The 22,230-nt window shown below is 42.9% G+C and overlaps 1 protein-coding gene across 4 annotated transcripts; it reads left to right on the forward strand.

Moving 5' to 3' along the window:
* Window positions 1–724: 724 nt before the first annotated feature.
* LOC102796821 (bromodomain-containing protein 4-like) lies at window positions 725–22,000 on the forward strand. Of its 4 annotated transcripts, none has more exons than XM_006804362.2 (22): window positions 725–789; window positions 2,427–2,578; window positions 4,668–4,908; window positions 5,009–5,101; window positions 7,078–7,215; window positions 7,326–7,458; window positions 7,851–8,353; window positions 8,443–8,814; window positions 9,044–9,172; window positions 10,882–11,103; window positions 11,264–11,487; window positions 11,564–11,661; window positions 11,750–11,995; window positions 13,595–13,693; window positions 13,787–14,272; window positions 15,644–16,237; window positions 16,717–16,805; window positions 16,977–17,094; window positions 19,232–19,365; window positions 19,509–19,699; window positions 20,367–20,607; window positions 20,714–22,000. In XM_006804362.2, the coding sequence occupies exons 3-22, from the start codon at window positions 4,780–4,782 to the stop codon at window positions 20,780–20,782; spliced, it is 4,308 nt and encodes a 1,435-aa protein (XP_006804425.2). In that variant the 5' UTR covers window positions 725–789; window positions 2,427–2,578; window positions 4,668–4,779; the 3' UTR covers window positions 20,783–22,000. The 4 variants fall into 4 exon arrangements, with proteins under 4 accessions (XP_006804425.2, XP_035769546.2, XP_006804426.2 ...); XM_035913653.2 differs by having other exon boundaries at window positions 13,598–13,693; XM_006804363.2 differs by having other exon boundaries at window positions 8,446–8,814.
* The last annotated feature ends 230 nt before the right edge of the window (window positions 22,001–22,230 follow it).

A 22,230-nucleotide genomic window follows, 5' to 3' on the forward strand; every position in this document is an offset into this window, starting at 1 on the left:
TTGATACTGTGCTTTAATTTAACACCATCCCAACCACTAGGTGGTGTACCTACTCCCTCCCACCCAAGCACTGATAACAGTTTTCATAAACATGAGTGGTATAATATCTTCTAGGACACAGGAAAAGGCTGAAAAAGCACAATTTACCGCCATTATCTCCATCAGTATTCAGCTGGATTGACATCTTCACGACTTTCACACTTACCAAACAGTAGAATGAGCCCTCATGCCACTCACACAGCATTACATCTGGAAGACACCGCTCCCATCAAGATCTAAACATCTAATTACGTACAACAACCATGCTCACACGGGCCTGAGATCAAATCGGGCAATAAAAGGTTATTTGCAATAGGTCGATAAGCCGTATAACAAATTGTCAAGTTTTAGAAACGCTTTAAACTTTCGTTATGTTCTCTATAGTTTGTAGAAAACGTATTTACAGAGGAAACAGATGGCAGCTGGGTGGCCTACGTGCCGTCCGTGCCGTGCACATTTAAGCTGTCAGCTTGTTTTCTACTAAATAAAAACACGTTTTAGTGTACGCGCACTTTTTACTCGGTTATATATTTAAACCCACTCATTTAGTAAAGTGAACACCGACCTGTCTCCTGACTGAAATGATTACAAGCTATTGCGTGATGTTAACCCAGGAGAGAGGGGAGGAGTTGTAGGTGACATTTGTTGGCCTGCCCCCCGTGCGTCTGACGTCATTGACGTGAAACGGGACTGTTTGTTCTGGATTTGGGGCGAGGAAGGTCTGTGAACGCTGACAACCGACTGAAGAAGGTAAAAATATCATTTTTCGCCTTCGTGTGGCTTACGTTCGTACATCAAACGAAAGCTTACGACCCCGGGGATCAGATAAAACGCTTACAGCGGGCATCGGTGGCGTATTTCCCGCGCGCTCAGTGAGCGCTTCGGGAAGCGGAGCATGAGCTGTCTTCGCAAGGCCTTGCACCGGTTCGGGCACGCGATATAGCTCATTTTTTAGCTTTTAGGCGCGAGCGACTTGGTGTTGTTGTACATATTCTGCGTTGTGTCTTTCTCCTTTTAACGCTCGCGTAAAGGTCGTTTTTGTAGCAGCGGGCGCTGTCTGTTGTCAGTGTGCACGTTAGCTACATGTCGCTAACATGCTAGTGAGCTAGCTGCTAGGCTGTTTGTTTGTAGCCCCGTAGGCCGTATTCGTGACACAAGTTACGTTCTCTTGGTAGCGTAGTAAAGGCGCTATGGCGCAGAAGCTCATGTGAAATGTGACGTACGTCATTTCGAGAATATCAATCCCGTCAAAGTTGTATTCTGAAACGCAGTTTACGTGCGCAGCTGTCACTTGAGCATAGTGGAAATGGCGATGGGCAGACATGGAAGGTTAGCAAAGGAAAAGCTGAAGAGTAAAGTTGTTTTGCAACAAATTGGGTCGTTTTTATGACCCGGTTACCGGTAGATACTAAGTAGTAGCAGTATGTGATACCTTTCGCAGTATCGTTACGTCTAGTGGCTTTATTGATAGAATATTTGATTTGTTGTTGATCAGATTACCTGCGACACTGCTGCGTTCTTAACGTGCTGTGTATGTTGTGTGTAATTGTATGCAGTTACGTAGTTTGGAGAATGACTTGGTCTTTCGTGTATTTTCCCGCAATATTTATTTATTTTGTCTCAAGCACTCGCTGCAGTGCTAACTGCTGCCCAGTTAGCATTATTATGCATATATTACACGTCTATATTCATTGATAAGATAGTTATCAACATGCAACCCACTTAACTGGTAAATGTAGGGAACAATTATTCACTTAATGTTTGTTTTTGTTTTTTTAACTAATGACGGATCTGTAGCTGGAATATGGATCTGTAACGGGTAACAGGCATAGAAAGAGATGTAAATAAAGCTTTCTGTCTTTAGTAGAAGAAACTGTCAGGGTGTTAATAAACTAAATGTTAGCTGTTGTCTCTGATTCATTCATTTTGTCTCACTGAGAAATACCTTTGATCTCAAGGGGTACCAAAGGTCATCTGAAGCATGCCAAGGTTGTAGGTCAGGCAGAGTTCAGTTTTAATACAAAAGAGTACCATATTAGCTCCTGTAACCTAATTTGTTCTAAGTTTGCTGTACATAAACAGCAGCACAAAAGACCTATGAAAACATGCATATATAGGACGCCCCCCCTCCCCAAAATCCTGAGAATTAACTTGTTGTTGCAAACTGCTCCATGTACTAGATGTTGACTGGAATAAAGAAGAGTAATGTGCCTGTATTATCCAGATGATGCAGCTGTCTTGGGCTTTCAATTCTGTGTTTTGTGATGTGGAAGTGTTGTTTTCTATTGTGACAGTTTCAGTTTTAAAAAAGGGCAGTTTGCACAAACAAAATCCAACAAACTACATAAATTGACTCTAATTCAATTTGTTATCTCGGTCTCTCACAGGTGTGACACTCGACTCTCTGTGTGTTGTGGTTTTTGTGCTGCCGCAGCGTGTCACTAACAAACATCCCACATCACCCTGGGAAGTTGCCACCTCCCCAACTGAGATATGATCAGACAACTGCTTTAGACCACAGCTGCACAGCTACAAACATGTAAGTCCACCAAAAATAATTGGCCTTTGAGTTGAGAGAGTTTAATGATGAGTTTTTTCTGCAAGATAATTACCACAGTTTGGGGGGTTTTTTTCACCTGTGATTAGAAAGTAAATACACTTACATTGTATTTTCAGCTTTTAAAAAGTCGCCATTATCATAAAACCTTTCCTTCAATCAGACTTTACCAAGGCATTCTTAAACCTGAACCCCAGTTTTATCTTGCCTTGTGTATAGTTATTATTAATATTACAAAATTTCTGATATTACTAACAAAACCTGAGTCTTAAATAAGGTATGCATTTGAAGTTCTGCCTCATCCTGTTCTGTTCAGTCAATTCCTTCTGTAAATATTAGTGTATTTCTGTTGTTTTGCCTAAATTACAAATGCATGATTGATTTAAAAAAAAAATACTCCAAGCTAGGGATTTGTTTTGTAGTCTTTGTGCTTTTAGGACAAGTAAATGCTCTGCATTGTTTGTGGATATTTTATAGCTGGTGAAGCATGTAATGTGTTTACACTTTCTGCTTCCATTTGATGGATCAGAAACTTTGCAGGTTAACAGTCATAACGGTATTTGATCTTAAGCAATGATTCAATATTTATTCCCAGATGCTTTAAACTAAGAGTTTGATGTTGATGTGGAATGCATGCTTTTTGTTTGTGCACATAAACACACGTTGAGTCCTCAGTGCCTGATCCCAGATTTCGCGCAGTAGTTTCAAGCACGTGATGACAAAATCAGATACTGAGTTTGAGTCACAGCTTAAAGAGCAGTGAACGTGTCAAAGATGAGATCTTTATTGTTGTCTTGAGCGGGGTGAAAAAGATTGACCCTTTGCCAAGTTGCCTCTCTTTCTCATGCAGAGACCTTTGGCGATGTACTGTAGAAGAAAATGCTCACACTGGGTTGTGGTCGTGGTTAGGGATGGGTATCGTTTAGGTTTTATCCGATACCAGTACCAAACCGGTACTTTTGAAACGGTGCCGGTGCTTAAACGGTGCTCAAACCGGTGCTTAAAGAATGGAGAACATACACTTTGTCCAAAAACCTCTGATGTTTAGCTGTTTTTTTGTAAAAAGATAAACAATGTTAGCCTTTTCTGCAGCTATAGAGTATAAATGGTATCACTCTTGGCTGGAAGCAGTGCTTAATCAATGGAAAAAACACCAATTTTGTCTAAAAACCTCTCATGTTTAGCTGTTTTCCACTTTTTCTTTGGTCATTTTAGCCTTTTTGGCCAGGGTGAAGGGAGTATCTGCCATCAAACAAGAAGACAGCCGCATGTAACTACGACAGTGTTTGTTAGTTCACCTTACATGCATTAATGTAATAATGTGGTTAGCCTACTCAACGTAAATTACACACGAACAACATTAAGCTACTGACCCAGAGAAGAACGGCTGCTGCTGCCATCATCATCCGTCATCATTTCTGCTACACTGGCAGGGCTAGGGGCCAGGACTCTCCTCCTCGGGTTTTTGGGGGATGTTGCTAACTCCAGGTCCGATAACAGGCACCCCACCCGCAGTAGATGTGCACGGTGTGAGGTCTCGCAGCAAGCTATCAAATACGGTGCATTTCTCGGCTTTTAAAAAGACGCTATGCGTCGCCAGGTGTTTCATCAGATTCGAGGTGTTACCTCCTTTGCACAGTATCACCTTAAAGCACTTGTTGCAGGCTGCTGAGTTTGCATCTTTTGCTGTGAAGTACAGCCAGACTTTTTATTCTGTAGCTCTGCTCTAAAAGAACGTACGCCTAAAAGTAAAATGATTGGCTAGAATCCAAAGTGTGTGACATCTCAGGGAAAAAAAGCCCCGAAATAAAGCACCGAAATGTGCGCTGCTTTTCGGTCTGGTTACTACCGTTTATGTCAGAACCGGTGCCGGTACCCATCCCTAGTCGTGAAACAGATAATTGAGACAGAACATGTAAAAGGGGTTTGATCTAGATAGTGGGGTGATAGGAGTTTGGTTTCAGATTCGACGTGTGGCAGTAATGATAAATGTGAGATACATTCTGAGAAAGTCATGTCAAAATTCTCATAACGGCTGCAGAGATAATGTTTTCCTCGGTGGTTCTTTCAGAGAGTCACGTGAGGAGTGGAATGGCCTGAAGGGGTTCCCCCCGGTCCCACCTGCCCCTGCCAGGTCCAATCTGCCTAAAGTGTCTGCTCAGCCACTGCAGCCCACCTCTGCGATGGGGGACGGACTGGAGGCAGGCAGCAGCCAGAACCCTCCCTCCGCCCCACCGCCTATCCCCTTCAACCCTCCACCCCCCGAAACATGGAACCCCTCCAGACCCAAACGACAGACCAACCAGCTGCAGGTAGTAGGACTTTGATTTGTGAACCATGTCTGCTAGTAAAATGTCAGTTTCACTTATTTAATGTGTGTATATTTATTTTTTTGTTTTTGCTCTTTTTCAGTACTTGCAAAAAGTGGTATTGAAGACATTATGGAAACACAATTTTGCTTGGCCCTTCCAGGCTCCTGTAGATGCCATCAAACTCAATTTGCCTGTGAGTCACGTGTGTGTGTTTCAGTGTGTGTGTGTGTTTCAGTGTGTGTGCAATAAGAGTTGAGCACAAAGACAGCACTGTAACAACTAGTAAATGAATTCATATGCAAAGTTTCACACAGTAGGACCCGGTGATGGTGGAACCCTGCAGTAAAACATGTCGCTGCCTTTTCTGCTTTTCAGAAAGTGTGTTTTTCTTTTCTGCATTACCTCATTTGACACTTTGCGACACGTCACATTGAGTATTTCAGTTAAGTTGGGGAAAAAACTCTCCTGCAGTCTTCTGTGGTCTTCTAGTTATGGTTACCAAGGAGACACACAAGGTAGTACCTTTAGTCCTTGCACTGACTTTTTGCTGCAGGTGTTGGTTTTTCAGAGGGAGAATGTTAAGGATGCATCTAGGGCTGTGACTGCTGTTTTTGTTGTTGTTAAATTATGTGCTGTGATTGGAGGGTGATCTACTAACAGTGCAGTGATTTAGATACAAAGAAACAGCCAGTTTATTTCAATAGCAACCAAAATTCTGTCAAGAGAAGCACAAATTAGAGGCTCAAGAAGCAGCAGACACCATGAAGGACTGAGTAATGTACTAATGAGAGGCGTATTACAGGGTAAGCACAGATCTGTTCAGCAGTTCAGATCAATGACAGGCAGCCGAAGGAGGATCGTTCTGTTTTTGATGTAAGGGTAACTGATAGAAACTGTCAGGACTGTGTGACATTGCGACTGAGAGTCAGGTGGAGTGCAGGATTGATCCAGAGGAGAGCTGGATCAAGCCTCCATCTCATATGAACTATTTCACAATATAAACATGAAATCTGTGAGTAACAGCTGACGCGTGCCATGTGCAGAAGACCACAAAACTTTATTTACCTCAAAATCTTGAGCCTCTGATTTCTTAATTAAGACACTGTTACTGTGCCACATAGCTATAAGCACACATCAGTCTGGGTTATTTTGTTTTGTTGTGATACTTCACAGTAAGTGCAGTTAGACACAGTATGTTTAAAAACACATTCACTGTTTCATAAGTAGTTGTATAATGATAGATATTAGTTTGTAACAGATCCAAGCAGAGAGAAGCTCAGTTGTCCTCAGTAACAGTGGTATTACTGAGAAGCAGGTTTATGTAGGGCTCAGCTCTGGCCTGCGTTCCTTTTTTTTCTTACAAATTGAGACTTTTGTAATGAAGTGATATTTTTCATCTGTTGTTGTTGTTTTTGTTGTTGTTGTTTATAATAATAATAACGTATACTTTATTGATCCCCGTGGGGAAATTCCTCTCTGCATTTACCCATTCACTCAGTGAAGCTCAGTGAAGTTTATATGACCTGCAACAGGATAGTTCAGATTATTATAACAATTCTTTAGTCCATCTTCTGAATGTTGTAGTTTTAATATGGCAGTAAGTTCATATCAGTTTTCCTGAAAACCTTTCCCTGAACTCAAGATATTTTCCATTGAGATCAAGGAAAATAGGTTTGGAGAAAAAAAAAAGAAGGGAGGTAATTTTTGGAGGAATATTCAAAGAAAAAAAATGGATGTCTTCTATGTATGAAAACAGAAGTGCTTTAAACCTAGAGTTTCTTTAATGTCCATTAAAATGAATGCAAAAAAGATTCCAAAGTCTCTAACACAAACACAAAAAACACAAAGATGGTGACAAGGAAAATGCTGAGCGCCGGGCTTGAGAATGGAATTTCACTAGCCTTTTGTCTATTCAGTAACCCATAAACTGAGTTCAGTCTATAATCCTGAGCAGCTTGCCTGAGTTACTTTACATGGTAAATATAATTCTTTAGGATCCTATTAGCATAGTATTTAAACTTGTGCAGGGAATAGCCAGTTTTCTTATGAATGTCATTCCCTTGAGGAACTGGATGAGCTTTTAATTTTAATGTTTTACTTTCAACTCTCTTAATTATTCTTCTGTCTAGCTAAAATACTAATACTCGTGTTTCCCTGCTCTTCTTTAAGGACTATTATAAGATCATAAAGAATCCTATGGACATGGGCACGATTAAAAAACGCCTGGAGAACAACTACTACTGGAATGCCCAGGAGTGTATCCAAGACTTTAACACCATGTTCACAAACTGCTACATCTACAACAAGGTCAGCCACATTAGAAGTTCTGCACACACGCGACTGCCCTGCTCAGCGACATTAAGAGATGTGGATTGTGGCTAATGTGCTCTGCGGTTTTCATCTGTTTGTGTGTTTAGCCCGGGGATGATATTGTCTTAATGGCAGAGGCCTTGGAAAAGCTCTTTCTCCAGAAGATTACAGAGATGCCGCAGGAGGAGACTGAGATTGCTGTGGTTACAAAGGGACGCAGAGGAGGCAGGCAGGACACAGGTATTATTTTAGCATCGTTCATTTGTTTTTCTGTGAAGCAGAAGAATTCTTCTTGCTGCTTTACCTCAGTAGAATTGGTACTCCAACTTTATGCCAGAGGATGTGATTCTACTTCCTGGTGAACACTTAAGACTTCATGGAAGAGTTTCCATGCGTCACCAGCAGTGATATGCAAATGCTGCTAATCTAGCCAGCTCAGCTTGTATGTTTGGTTTCATTGTTGTCTGCTCTCCTCCACCCACTTAATCAGCCACACCTCATATAGAACTTTTATTGGGAAATCAGGTTTTGGTTATGTCATGCCTGTTGGTGATCTGCTTTAAACCTGTTGACCTAATGTTTAACTATGCTAAAGTTTCGTCTTTGTGCTGCTCTCGTGTTCTTCCTTCTAGGTCTGATTTCAAAATCAGATTCAGGACATGACTCATCATCCCCCTCTACCACCCCACATACACGAGGCTTTTCGTCCCCTTCAACCACTCCACATACCCGTGCTGCACCCGCCCCCCAAGGTTCTCCTGCCTTACCCCTGAGGTTGGACCAGGTGCTGGTCCAGCCTCTGGTCCAGCCTCTGGTCCAGCCTCTGGTCCAACCTCTGGTCCAGCCTCTGGTCCAACCTCTGGTCCAGCCTCTGGTCCAGCCCCTGGCTCAGCCCCTGGCTCAGCCCCTGGCCCAGCCTCTGGTCCAGACTCTGGCCCAGAGTCTAGCCCAACCTCAGCTTCCCCGTGTGCCTCCTACAACCACAAACCATGCGCCCCATCTGGGGCCTCCATTCTCCCTCTCCACTTCAGACGTCCTGGCCCAGGGAATGACTTCAGTTCCCCCTCCGACTGTGACTCACCCAGGCCTTCATCCTACTGCCCCCATACTGCAAAGTTCCCCTGCTCTCATCAAGGTAAGACAGCATCTATTGTTACAAAGACACTTGCTGATGTTTTGGGGGTTTTTTCAGACTGTGACCTCTAAACTCTTCTGTTCCAACAGCAGAAGAAGAGCCAGAAGAGGAAAGCTGATACCACGACACCCACCGCCAACGATCAGCTCAGCGAATCGTCTCCCATTTCTGCCGAGACCCGGCCGCGCAGAGACAGCAGCCGCCCATCAAAGCAGCCCAAAAGAGAAGCATCACAGCCAGACTCTCAGCATCAACTTGGAGGAGTCTTGGAGATGGGAGGGTCAGGAACACCGAAGCGCCAGGAGCAGTTACGTTGGTGTGCACGCCTCGTCAGAGAGATGCTGTCTAAGAAACACGTGGCATATGCCTGGCCTTTTTACAAACCTGTTGATGCAAAAGCTCTCGGTCTCCACGACTACCATGAAATCATCAAGCACCCCATGGATCTCAGCACCATCAAGGTGATTTTATTACAACATGTACAAACCTGTTTTTAGCCTGTGATAAAATTTGCTCTTGATACCAAAGTTTTTTGACATTTTGCTGGATTTTTTTGTTTAGTTTGCTTTTATTTAATCTTTTTACCACAAACATTTAAACAACTAATGAGCCAAACAACGTGCATGTCTCGTGTGTCTTTAAATTTGCAGAATTTTGATCGCTACTGTTTTGTTTTTTAATCCCCTCCAGAAAAAGCTGGACAACAGACAGTACAGAGATGCTCAAGAATTTGCAGCAGACGTCAGGTTGATGTTCTCGAACTGTTACAAATACAACCCTCCAGACCACGATGTGGTTGCCATGGCGCGCAAATTACAGGTAAACCAGACATTTCACACACTGCAAACCGTAACCAACATTATATAACCTATATGTGCAAAAGTCTTTAGACCGCCCTCTAAATTTGAAAAAAAAAAAAGCTCTTACCAAAATCTCATAGAAAAGTTTTGAACAATCACATAAAGTTCATAACCTTCTGTGCCCACACAATTTTGATCTTATTGTACAAAGATTTGATTGTTAGGTGACATGCTTTGCAGTGTGTGGATGTGGACAATTTCCTCGTTATATCATGACATCTTAATGAGTTTTAACGTCTTATTGTTTATTCCATATGTTTGATTTGCATTTTGTAGCTGCTGATCTGAACTCTTGATATGTGTAACAAAGAGGTTTTGGTGTAAGTAAAAGACTTTTAAGTTCAAGCATAAACATTAAGCTGGAAAAAAGAAAGTCAGAGATGACCTATCAGTGAGACAGCAGAGATCATTGCAGAACCCAAGTGGATGATTGCAGGATTGTTTTCTTTGTAAAGCAGTACACCTTTGCAGCATCTATCAAGCTGGTGTTAATTGATGACTGCTGAGAGAAGCATCAAAATCAGTTTTGTAGGTTACAGAGTAGTTTTTCTTATGTAGAAAACTTTTAAGTCAGCACCAAAGTAAAGTGAGAGAAAAAGAGAGAAAAAGAGCATGCACTAGGGCTGTGCGATATGACCAAAATCTCATATCCCGATATAAAACATCTATCGTCCCAATAACGATATAAATTACAAAAATTTAAGATTTTCTTTTAATTCTGTGAATCTCGGGCAGCTGAAGTGTTTCCAGCTGGGCGTCGTGTACCTGGAGTCGAGTGTTTTAACCGATGCATGAAACTACACATTTTTAGACATAGGTTGTAACAGCCGTTTTCTTTGAGTATTTATTACACGGCGTGCTGCGGGGAAACACCTGTTCTAACGTTTGAGTCTAAGGCTTATTCTTTGGCACCTGGCGGCTCTTTTTTACTTCTCATCCGTAAATAATCTGCATACTTTTTCACGTGATTCAGTTTATTTTGAAAAATCTCAACAGCTTGAGCTGTATTGTGAAAGGTTTATGTGGAAAATAAACAAGCAGACATGCGATGGTTTTACCGTCGTTGTTGCTAATGACAACGCATAAAAACAGGCGCTTGTCTGTCAGTAGTGTGGTTATATTAAATATAAGAGAAAGAGAGAACTTTAAGAAATTAATATAGCCACTACAGTGACCATCAAAACGATGAAAAAAATATTACCGTAAACAGTTTATTTTGCGACACCACGAAACAAACGATAGCGTAAAATGAAACGATAGACGTTTTTATATCATCATCCGATACATATTGTTATATCGAACAGCCATAGCATGCACAGCAGTTAAATAAGCAGCACAAACTCGAGTACAACCTCGATGACTTCCAGCAGTCAGCTGTTCTCTTATTCATAGGCTGCTTACATATTACATGTTGCATTCTCTATTGCAGTTACATATCTGATAAAGCTTGCCTTGTGTTTGAGCTGCTGACCTTCTGCGATGAAGAAATGGAGGAAATTCACATAGAGGGTTAAAAAAAAGTCTATGGTGTACAGCATAAAAAGCTAGTGTGATTTAACAGTTTTAGAAGAGCTTCTAAAGGCCAGTTCACCAAATAGCACAGTATCTGAATGTGTCTGTTGCTCCACTCGAGCTGACAGCTTTTCTTGCTGTCCTTCAATCTTACAGGACGTGTTTGAGATGCGTTTCGCCAAAATGCCCGATGACCCAGAGGAGCCAGTCCCTGTTCCCACCCCGTCATCAGCTCTCCACCCTGCCCCCTCCACTCGACAAGTCCCACCTCCTTCTGCCGCCTCGGAAGATGAGAGCTCGAGCTCGTCAGAATCAGAGTCTTCAGGAGGAGACTCGGAACAAGAAAGGAAACAGCGATTAGCTGAGTTACAGGAACAGGTTAGATGAGGGAAAGTTAAGGGGAGGTTGGCTAATTAGACACAAGAGTTGGGTTGGCCGTGTAGAATGGTCTGATTAAAACACAGCTGAATGCTGGAGAATCAAATGTGCAGAGGCTCATCATCTCTTTAACACACAAATGTGTGTGTGTTTGTTTCAGCTTAAAGCTGTCCATGAGCAGCTGGCAGCGCTCTCCCAGCCACAGGTCAGCAAGCCTAAGAAGAAAGAGAGGGAGAAGAAGGAAAAGAAGAAAGAAAAGCACAAGAAAAAAGTGGGAGCAGAGGAACCTTTGGAGACTCTCCCGCTTGCAATGCTTCAGGCATCTAAGAAAAGCAAAAGTAGTAAAGAACCTATCAGTGCAAAGAAAGACAGGAAAAAGCCCAGGTAGGTTTTCCAGACGTAAACTTAGGTTATTGTACCTGCGCTGCATGGAGCTCATCTAAGAACTTCTCATTTACAGTAAAAAAGAAGGAGTTAAAAATCCCCGGCCTGCTGTGCCCCCTCAGCCTGGGCCGACCCCTCTCGTCCCTTCGGCTTCTCTTGAAGATGTTGACATCGGTACGTTAATTAAAGAACATATGATTGAGTTTTGTTGATATGCATGCCTGGGACTATTGTAAACCTACTGTAATGCGTCCTCCTCCAGACATGTCTGCCGACAGGTGCAAGCCAATGTCGTATGAGGAGAAGCGCCAGCTGAGCCTGGATATCAATAAGTTGCCCGGAGACAAGCTGGGCCGTGTCGTGCACATAATCCAAACCCGTGAGCCGTCGCTGAAAAACTCCAATCCGGATGAGATTGAGATTGACTTTGAGACGCTGAAGCCCTCCACGCTGAGAGAGCTAGAGAAGTATGTCTCAAGCTGCCTCAGGAAGAAGAAAAAACCATCAGGTAGGCTTTAAAACACTTTCACATAAGGTTCGTAAGGTTCCAAAGATTCTCATGTGAGCTCTTGTTTTTAAGTCTTTGTTCCCCATGCTTTCCATTTAACGTTATCTGGGTGCAATCTTGCTTTCACATATCAGGGCTCGCAAAATCGCTAGCCCGACGTCCCGGGGCTAGCGATCTTTCCAGTCGGGCTACCAAAATCTAACTCAGCCCTGCCCGTTGGGCTATCATAGGAAGGAAAATATATGTCTATGCTTTTGCATTCTTTCGCCAATGTAGCTGAGTAATTATGTCATTGGCATCGGTGAGCCACTGTCAATATGTGACATATTGAAATCACGTTTGAATTTGCGCTTGTTTTTTGCTTTCACTTTCATTTTGCGATCGCGCGAACGGTGTGTAGAGAGCAGCAGCACTGATTGGTGAGTGACGATTAATTGCGCACCAATTCCTCTGACATCGTCTTATCACTCATTAGCTTACTATTCAAACGCGACAAGTGAAATCTCAAGCTTAAACATGTGAGAGGTTGAGTGCGCAAAAAATCGCTGACCGTTATGTAAGTACGTGTGTAAAAGCAGCAGGATTTACGCAGGTATTTTAGTTCTGCTCAGCCAAATAAGACAGGTCAGGGTGAAGAAGGGGCAGCCAAAGAAAAGCTTACCACAAAACGGAAAAGTTATGACAAATCAGACTATAAGGCAAAAAGAAAGTGCAGCTTTTTTGGTTTCATGGACAAAAGAATTTCTGTGGCTGGAATAGGACAAGCTAAAGAACATGATGTTCTGCCAGGTGTGTTGTGAGTTTCATTTGATTTCTGAGTCCATAAGCGCCTTTGTTACTGGGACCAGTAATTTTAAGAAAGGCCCCCATTAGAACCCATGAGAAATGCAAGAGATGCATTATTGCCCAGTCTGCAGTATCTTTCCCAGAACAAACAGCAATTGCAAAAAACATACTAAAAATAAACCAAGCACAACAAGAACTCCTGAAAAAGCTGTTTAGAACAGCGTGCTATATTGCAAAGAGTGAACTACCACTGGCAAAATTTAGCAGTTTTTGCAAACTTCAAAAAGCAAATGGCCTAGATCTTGGTTCCACTTGCCTCTTACCCGTGACTTCAGTGGAAATTTCAAATTCAGGATCTGACACAGACTGATTCATGTTCTACACAGTTCTTACAAATTCATAGAAATTTCTGTTCAATTTGAACCAAGTATTTGAGTTGATGTTTGTAATTTTTATACAGTTGTTGTGATTTGTATTTTAACAATTTAACAATTTTGATTAATTTTGGAGGTGAGAGATTAATTTTGTTTCTCTTGTAACAATATTCCGTTACAATATTATACTTTAATGTATAATATTGTAACGGAAACAAAACATAAAAAAATTGCTTTCTTTTTTATTCGGGCTACTTAAATTTATTTTGGGCTACCAAAAATGGAAGAATGCCTGCCCGAAGGGCTACCAGAGATTTTGAAATTTTGCGAGCCCTGCATATTGATAGTTTCTTTTGGAAGATGTGTCGCTGCTTCTGTTATTATTGGATGATGTTATATTCTGTTTAATCTCTGAATGCTGTGGCTCTTTTTTTTGCAGCAGAGAAGCCTCTGGAAATGCCAAATGTGACAAAGATGAAGACGGGATCCTCATCTTCAGGCAGCAGTGACTCCTCAGATAGTGAAGACTCTGACAGTGGTAATATACACTTGGCAGTCTGCACCAGCAGAGTCATAGGTTTCGTCTTCAACATGTTATATTTCTTCATTTCATATTGTGCTGTCTGTACAGGGCTGGTTCCCAAGCAACCGAAGAAGACTTCAACTAACAAGGACACCAAGAGACCGCAGCATCAGTCCATCGGTAGTGGAGTGGGCCCAGTCACTTCTCAGCCACAGCAGCCTCAGCTTCTACTTCAGCCTCAGTCACAGCTTCAGACACAGCTTCAGACACAGCTTCAGCTTCAGCCTCAGCTTCAACCTCAGACACAGCCTCAGGTGGTCCAGTCCAAACCACCATATATCCCGGCTCCAGCTATTTCCCTCCCTGTCCCTGTCCCCTCTCTGGATTCCTCCCAGCTATTGGCCTCAGGATTTGACCCGCTGGCCCACTTCATGAATTCTCACCTGACGCAGTCCAACACAGAGCCTAATGCAACCATTACTACTGCCAGTGCTCCTGTTGCCTCTGGCCTCCTCAATACCAACGCGCCCACCAACCAGACGCCTTCTGAGACGCACCCTTTCCTAAACCAACATCCCATCATCCCTTCTCCAGGTACGTCCATCAGAACAGGACTCTGCTAACAACTCTGTATTCACTTCATCAAGAGCCAATAAAAGGTGGATTTTTATGCTTTCCCGTATTTTTGGCCATCTATGTACTGTTACACTGATAAATCCTCAAACACAACTCTGGAGTAATGAGTTCAGTGTCTGTCCAAGAACTACATGCGTGCTAAAAGCTTCAGACTGTCAGGCTGTTCAAATAATCTGTTTAAGGCCCTTTTTTCTCCCATACTCTCAGCTCTGATGTTACTGAGAGTGGAGCAAGAGGTCACACCCAACTACTCTTTGTGTTATCAGTGGGCAGCCAATCAGAGCAAAGCTTCCTTAAAGAGAGAGCAAAGGGAATCATATTGGGATGTTTCAGAGGGTGGACTAAATGAGGATCATTTTATACCAGTTATTCTTTAAGTCTCTAAGAATTAAAGCGTAGAGCTTGAAGTGTGCATAACAGGCCTCCTTTATTGTGACAGTACATCTTTTAATAGCTGGAGATAATTATATGTTTATCACCAAAAAATGACTGTTCCATTTATTCAGAAGACAGCTGCCGTCTTCTGTTACAACTTAACAGTTAATTGTTCAGACTGCTTGCTTCGTCAGTCAAAATAAAGTAAGTAAAATCACTTCTGGAACTGTCCATAGTGTTTTTCTTCTCTTGTGAATACAATAATTCAAGAATGAGGTGATGTACGATTTTCAAATCGATATCATAGGTACAGCTGCTAAAAATCTTACACAAGTTCGAACCTCAGTGACCTCGACCTCAAGGTCAATGGGGTCCACTTTTCTGAAAATCACCATGGATTTTTAAATTTACACCACAGGTGCATCTACTAGGAGAATAAGGAGTGGGGGCAGCAGTTTTTATCTGTAATGAGCAACACTATTAACTGTAAATGTTTTTAAGCTGGAGGCTCATGTCAGCTACTCAAAACACACATCAACGCTTACTAGTCTGGACTTTCTTCTTCTTTCTCTTGGAGTTCTGCTCCATCAGCAGCAGCTCTGTTTAATGCAGTTTCCTCTTCTCTACCTTCTCCTCCAGTATCGCTTCTTTTAAAACAATAGATGGCTGAATTATTCCAAAGTGACATGCTGCCATTGCGTAGTGTCTAGTAGTTTAAAGTGTTTGAGTAAGGCAAGGAAGGACAAGCAGATAATTACATTTGCAAGGTTGTTGTGTGTTGTTGTTTTTTGTTTTTAAATATGTCTGTAATCTGTATGTAGGGAAATGGTGAAATATTTCAGTCTAATGAGAGGTGAAGCTTGAAGAGCTGGAGCTTTCATGATGTACACATCCTCCTGTTTCCTGTGTTCTTTACATTCATGCCTTTCCCATTCTTCTCTCCTATGTTTACAGCAATCCATAATGCTCTTCCCCAGCAACCATCAAGACCTAGCAACCGTGCAGCGCCACTTCCACCCAAACCTGCACAGCCTCCTCCATCCTCCCTCCCTTCAATGCCTCCAGCTTCCTCACCTCAGCTTCAGCCCTCGCTTCCTCTCACCCTTCCCCCACAGCCTGTCCCCCGCCCTCGCGTCCCGTCACCGCCATCCCACGGCATCCTGGGCACCCTCTCGGCGCAGCCTCCCCAAGCCCTGCTGGAGGACGACGAGGAGCCAACGCCCACCAGCTCCGAGACCCCACCGCTCAGCCAGGTCCACAGCCTCCTGCAGTCACTTCAGCCCAGAGCCCCCACGCAAACGCTGCACACGCATTCTCCCGTGCAGCTGGGGCCGCCACTGCATGCGCAGGTCATGACAACAGCCGCCCCCGTTCTGACGCAGAGACACGGCTCAGGCCAAGCGCACATGCAGCAGTCGTTCCCACATACGCACACGTCAACACCGCAGCAGCAGCAGAAGGGCGGGGTCCTGCAGCAGAAGGTACAGCAGCTGCAACAGCACCAACAGCAGCCATCACCACAAAGCAAAGTGGAACCTTTCACAACAGGTAAGGTGTCTTAATGCCTCATGGTCACACACATTCAGATAGCTGCACTGCTGACAGCTGCCTGTTTCCAGTCAATTTCCCTCCACTGCTGTCGACAGACTGAGCAGATCACAAACAGACCTAGACCACAGATCTCACCACAGCCCATTCGCAGTCTTTGTCAGTGAACTGTACCAAGTAAAACTTATCCCAACATATTGTGTCATATCTGCACTTGGTCATAGTGTGGAGCAAAATCTCTGTCTTTTAAAACATTGCTACATGTTGCAAGGCGTCTGTCATGTGACCTGTGGTCACAGCTGAAAACATGAGGCTGCTCCTGTTGCATAACAGCACAGTAAAACAATACTTAAAAGTTACAAATCACTGCACGTTGTGTAATGTTGACCCTAATGCTTGGTACCGATTAGACATAATCACTGTAGGCACACATTAAATGAGGCATTTAATTAAATGATGGGACACCGATGTTTTTGCAGGTTGCCCCTCTCCGCTGATGATGCACTCTCCTCCGATGCCTGCGTTCCATTCAATGGGACAACAGTCGCCTCCACAGACCAAGAAGCACGTAAGTGATTTAGCATTGACTTTGTACTGTTTGTCTGTCTGGATTGGAAGCTAATGCCTCTCCTCATCTTATGTTTAAATGTGTATTTTGAGTGAGTACAAACAAGTAAAATAATCAGTTTAAATGTTAAAAAGAAGCGATTTGACAAAAGTGGTTGTTCATCCTGTGTAGGAGCAGAGGTCAAACATGGGGATCAAAGAAGAGAAGCTTTCCCAGTCACCAGTGCTGCCCCCCTCGCCCTTCAGCCCAGGCGTTCGTCAGGATGCACACAAACCAGACAACAAACACAGTGAGTGCAAAAGTGTGTATGTGTCTGTTTTACAATCCAGTCGTATGTGAATAAAAAGAATCATACATTTAGCTGCAGGTAACCTTTTGCATTTTTTTTTGTTGTGCTCAAACCTCATGTTACAGTGGTCCCTCGTTTATCGAGTTACATTCTAAAAATAACCCGCGAAAGGTGAAACCGCGAAGTAGCCAGCTTTAGTTTTTGCAATTATTATAGATGTGTTAAGGCTGTAAAACCCCTCACTACACACTTTATACACTTTTTTCAGACAGGCATGAACATTTTCACACTTTTCTCTCTTGTTTAAACAATCTCAAAGTTCAAACTTTCGTGGAAAAACAAGTTTAGTATTATAGAATGAAACCAAAGATCAAACCCTGTTTTCAGTTCCAGAACACGGGATTAGAGCAGCTGCAAGAGAATTCAACATTAGTAAGTCAGTGGTACAGAGGTAGAGGAAGCAAAAAGAATGAGTTGAGTAAAGTTTGACTTATCTGACTGTTTTGTTCTGCTTAATGCACCTTATAATCCAGTGTGCCTTATGGTCCGAAACATACAGTAACTTCTACCAGAAGTCCTACTTTTTGTGTGATGGTTGGCATCTTCCTCTGCCTTTTGGGTGCTACTGCAGGTACCTGTGATGGTGCAAAACGTTTCGTCAACATTGTTGTGTTTGTTGGGTAGAAAACCTACAAACATACAGTACAGCACTTGTACTTACACTGCTAGCCATTAGTGGCGCAAAGGATCCAAAATCTCACGGTTCGGATCGGATCACGGTTTTAAGTCACGGATCAGCAAAAAAAGAAAAAAGACAAAAATTTAACATTTACTTATTGAAGTATTTTTTTGCCTATTAAAAACATTCAACTCAAGACTCATTCCACGCAATTATTAAAAAGAAATTATGGTACAATATTAGGGCAGTACAGTCTTTGTATCTACCTCTCAATTCAATTCAATTTTATTTATAAAGCGCCAAATCACAACAACAGTCGCTTCAAGGCGCTTTATATTGTAAGGTAGACCCTACAATAATACATACCGCTCATTATATCGCACTCCGCTGTGATATAATGAGCTGTCACGGTCACGTAGCTCTCCGTTGCCCTGGAGGTCCACCCATTTGTAGTAGTTAGGGCAACAGAAGATGCCTGGGACAGTTCAGTCACAACTTAAGTCTTTTCCTGCTCATACATGCTTGGAACGATCTTGCCACTAAAGTGGACGCGAGCGGGATATCATAGCGTGGCTCGTTCATCATAGTTTAAACCCCTTGTTTTGCACAACGGCATACGTCCTCCCGTCTGCAGCTAAACACCCCAATAGCTTTTGTAATAGTTTCAGCCCGGTCGCATTGGGCAGCAAAGGGCTGCTTAAATGCCACAAACTCCTCTGCTCCTCCACTTGGACCGCTAGCGCTGGCCATAACTACCGCTTGACAGACCCACCACGCGCACCATACACATACTTTTTTCTTCTTTTTCGAATCTTCGGATCACGTGCATGCCGAACCGTGGAGTGGGATCGGTTCGGATTACGGATCAACCGTGATCCGTTGCACCACTATTAGCCATCGAAGATTTATTTTAATTTGACATGGTTAACAGCAAAATTGCAAACAAAAAATAAATAAATCCGCAAACAGCGAGGCCGCGAAAGGTGAACCGCATTATAGCAAGGGACCACTGTATATATCGAACCCAGAAGGCTTTTGTATGCATTCTCCCAGAGTTCCCTATAGCCAGCTTATGGAAGCAGCATTGAGTCAAGTGTTGTTTTCATTGCAAAGTATTTTAACAGCTGTTCAGAACTAATGTCTGTCCAAACGAACACACCAGAAAATAACACCACTATTCAGCGTGTGCAACATGCACATGGAGGTAGTAGCATTATAATATTACATGGTCAGCAACGCCTGTCATTTGTTCGAGACGTGAGCAGTCAGACAGACAAAGGTGGGTTTCTTCAATGTCTTCAATTTTCCCACGAAAACCACAAACTAATCCTGGAGATTCCAGATAAAAAGTTTCCCAGCTAAAGCTCGCAAAGGTTGTTGGATTTTAAAATGGAAATTAGTGTCGACGTGGCTTAAAGTGTGTAGTATATAGATTTACTCTTTCTTTGTCTCTCACAGGGTTAGATATAAAGCCGATGGATGGCTCTCGTCCCATTTCACATTTGGCAGACTCGCCTGCACCACCCTGCTCCCAGCAGGACAACAAAATCAAGCAAGAACCCAAAACTCCCATCGCTCCCAAGAAGGCACAGGTGTGTAGAAGCCTGAGATGAGAGAATAATTTCATAAGCCACATTAACCAGACTGTCCTTCCTGGTTTCTTTTTTCTGTCCTTCATTTTGGCCTTTTTTTAAACTTGACCTGGTTTTTCTGTTTGTTTCTTTTCTTTTTATAGGACGTCAAGATAAAGAACATGGGTTCTTGGGCCAGCCTGGCTCAAAAGTCCCAGTCCACACCGGCGTTCTCGGTGCGCTCTTCAAGCGACAGCTTTGAAAGATACAAGCAGGTCGCGAGAGAGAAGGAGGAGAGAGAGAGACAGCTGAAAGCACAGGCTGAACAGGCCAGGAGGGAGCAAGAGAAGCTACGGTGAGTGGGAGGTTAGCAGGTAATGTGTGACCAGGGAAACGCGTCAGAAGCTGTAATCCTATTAGAGTTTAGCTTGACTTGAACAGTCATAAATATCGCACTCATCACCACTTTATTGCTTTTGCTCATTTGATGGTTTAGTATCACACAGCTTAGTATCCTGCCAGCTGATGTAAATGTCAGACATTTCCGCCAAACTTACAAGTCACCTGTGAGTAAGTGTGAACTCTCACACTTTGATGTGAAACCTTGAAAGTGGGTTGCTCCGGTTGTGAATCAGCTGCTACGTTGTGGGTTGGTTTTCCCAGAATACTGAAACGACTAAAAAGCATGAGCTGCACGAAAGGTACAAGGAGAAAAATTCAAATCAATAAAAAAATATTTTTTTATTAATATGGGACAGTGTACATTGCACTGCTTTATCTTGTCTTAAGACATTGCAGCGATTGAACGTGTAGTTAAACTGACAGAAAGTCGAGTTTCACTCACTTAAGATCAAAGTGGGTTGTATGTGACCCTCGATGCAAAACGAGGTTCAAGTTAACTGGACTAAAGAATCTGCTGTTGGTTAGGTTGTATTTGAGTGTGACCTTGATGGGAATCATTTATGGGCATCATGCAGTGCTGACTGCCAGCTGTCTCACTTTTTGTTTGCTTGTTGTCGCAGCCGTGACGACAAGGACACGGCGGAGCCGTTTCGCCGAGTGCCAGATGACGACCGCCGTCGCCCAAATCAGCAGTCGCCGCACGCTCCAGTTCCTCCAGCTTCGACTCCTCCCACTCACTCTCCGCAGGCCCCACCTACACAATCACAAGCCCCCCCACCCACCTCCGCTTCACAGAATACGCTCAACCAGGACAGGGCGACGGCACGGCGTGAGGCACAGGAGAGGCGCAGGAGAGAGGCGGTATGGGAGAGAAAATGGGGGGGAAAAAAAGGGAGGGAATTATTTTATGAATTTCTTTTTAGAATCGATCTTTCATGCTGCTTCTCGTCCTCTGGTTCCTCCGCAGATGGCAGACACCATTGACATCAATTTCCAGAGTGACCTGATGGCAATTTTTGAGGAGAATCTGTTCTGAGAGGAAGGCACAAGAGCAGGACCCCGTAGACTCACAAGAAGCAGATTTGCAGATCGCTTCCAAACACCCGTGCTGTGACGCACACGGTCGCTGCTTACACAAATGCACACATCTGCATACACAGACTCAGTACTAACTGTCCCTTTCTCTCAGCAGTTGAAACAGCTGGTTTGTGTCGTGAATGAGAGATGAGGGGAAGTGAAATTAAAATAACAAGCCCCCCTTTTGTTTTTTGTTTTTGTTTGTCCCCCCCTTCCCCGGCTTGGTGTTTCTGGTTGTAGATTCTTGATCACCATGGCCAACAGGTCCAAATGGTTGCCCCCCACCCCATATGAGGATATGATGAAAAGGAGGGGACTGAGCGTCTATATTTAAAGAAAAAAAACAGTAAAAAGCATGTATGAAAAGATGGGGTTAAAAACACACAGATGAATGAATAATAATGCTTTTAGTTTTCTCTCTGGATCTTGTCTCTTATTTTATTTTTAAGTTGGATTTTTGTTTTTTTTTTTAACTGGGAGTGTCGGGCCGGGGTGCTCACGTTTGCCAGGTTGAGCGGTCATCCGTTGTTTCTTCTTAAGGCACCGTGGGAACGGGGAAAACTCCCCCGCCATGGCTCCATTCAAACACTTTTTCTAAGACCTTTACATCCTTCAGCTTCTCTCTTTCTCCAGTTACCAACAGAAGAGGTTGAAGAGAGCAGCAAGGAAAGAGCCAGTCACCACATTTAAACAAAACAATTTCAACGTGTCCTTCGCCTTAGTGCTCCGGCCTGTAAACTAATGATTGCACCCCACAAATTATACATATTATATATATAAATAGAAACAAATACGTATAAATATAGATATATAAATATATATATTCTATACGATGAAAAGTCAACGGGAAAAAGGAAGATGAGAAGGATTTGGATTGCGGGGAGCAAAGCTCGTCTCGGTGTTCATCTCTGAGCTCTGGTTTTGATTTTGTAGAAATTACTGTAAAGAAGAAGAACTTTTTTATGATTCTATTGAAAAGATGTGTTCTCTCACACACACCTTTTTTCTCTCTCCTCTGGTTTTGTTTTTCTTTCTCAACTCTATGCCAAAACCAATCTATCGAGTGCTGAAACGTCATTCACTTTTCTTTTTTTTTCTTTTTTTTACGTGTACTTCTTTTCACTTTATATGAAAGGTTTTGTTTTTACTGCTATTTAATTTTCCTGTCCCCCCCCCCCACCCCACCCCCGTTTTTTTTTTTTTTTTAACCATGCAGTAGTTTGCTCTGTACTAGTTTGAAGCGGTTCCACCAATCATCTTATGCGACTACTTTAGTAGCTCCCTCCCATCATGCTCCAGTTGTTCGATGAATCCGCTCTTGACTCATTGATTACTTGTGTTCTTTTATGGATTTGTTTTGTTTTTTTTCATCATGTTCATGTTTTTAGTCTCTTTGCCGTCTCATCT

This window comes from Neolamprologus brichardi, chromosome 6, assembly GCF_056152115.1.
Source record: "Neolamprologus brichardi isolate AB-2024 chromosome 6, ASM5615211v1, whole genome shotgun sequence".
NCBI lineage: Eukaryota > Metazoa > Chordata > Actinopteri > Cichliformes > Cichlidae > Neolamprologus > Neolamprologus brichardi.

Coding starts and splice junctions, on each gene's coding strand:
- LOC102796821 (XM_006804362.2), top strand. CDS start 4,780: ATGGGGGACGGACTGGAGGCAGGCAGCAGCCAGAACCCTCCCTCCGCC. Junction 4,909..5,008: donor GACAGACCAACCAGCTGCAG/GTAGTAGGACTT, acceptor GCTCTTTTTCAG/TACTTGCAAAAAGTGGTATT. Junction 11,662..11,749: donor TCTTGAAGATGTTGACATCG/GTACGTTAATTA, acceptor GTCCTCCTCCAG/ACATGTCTGCCGACAGGTGC.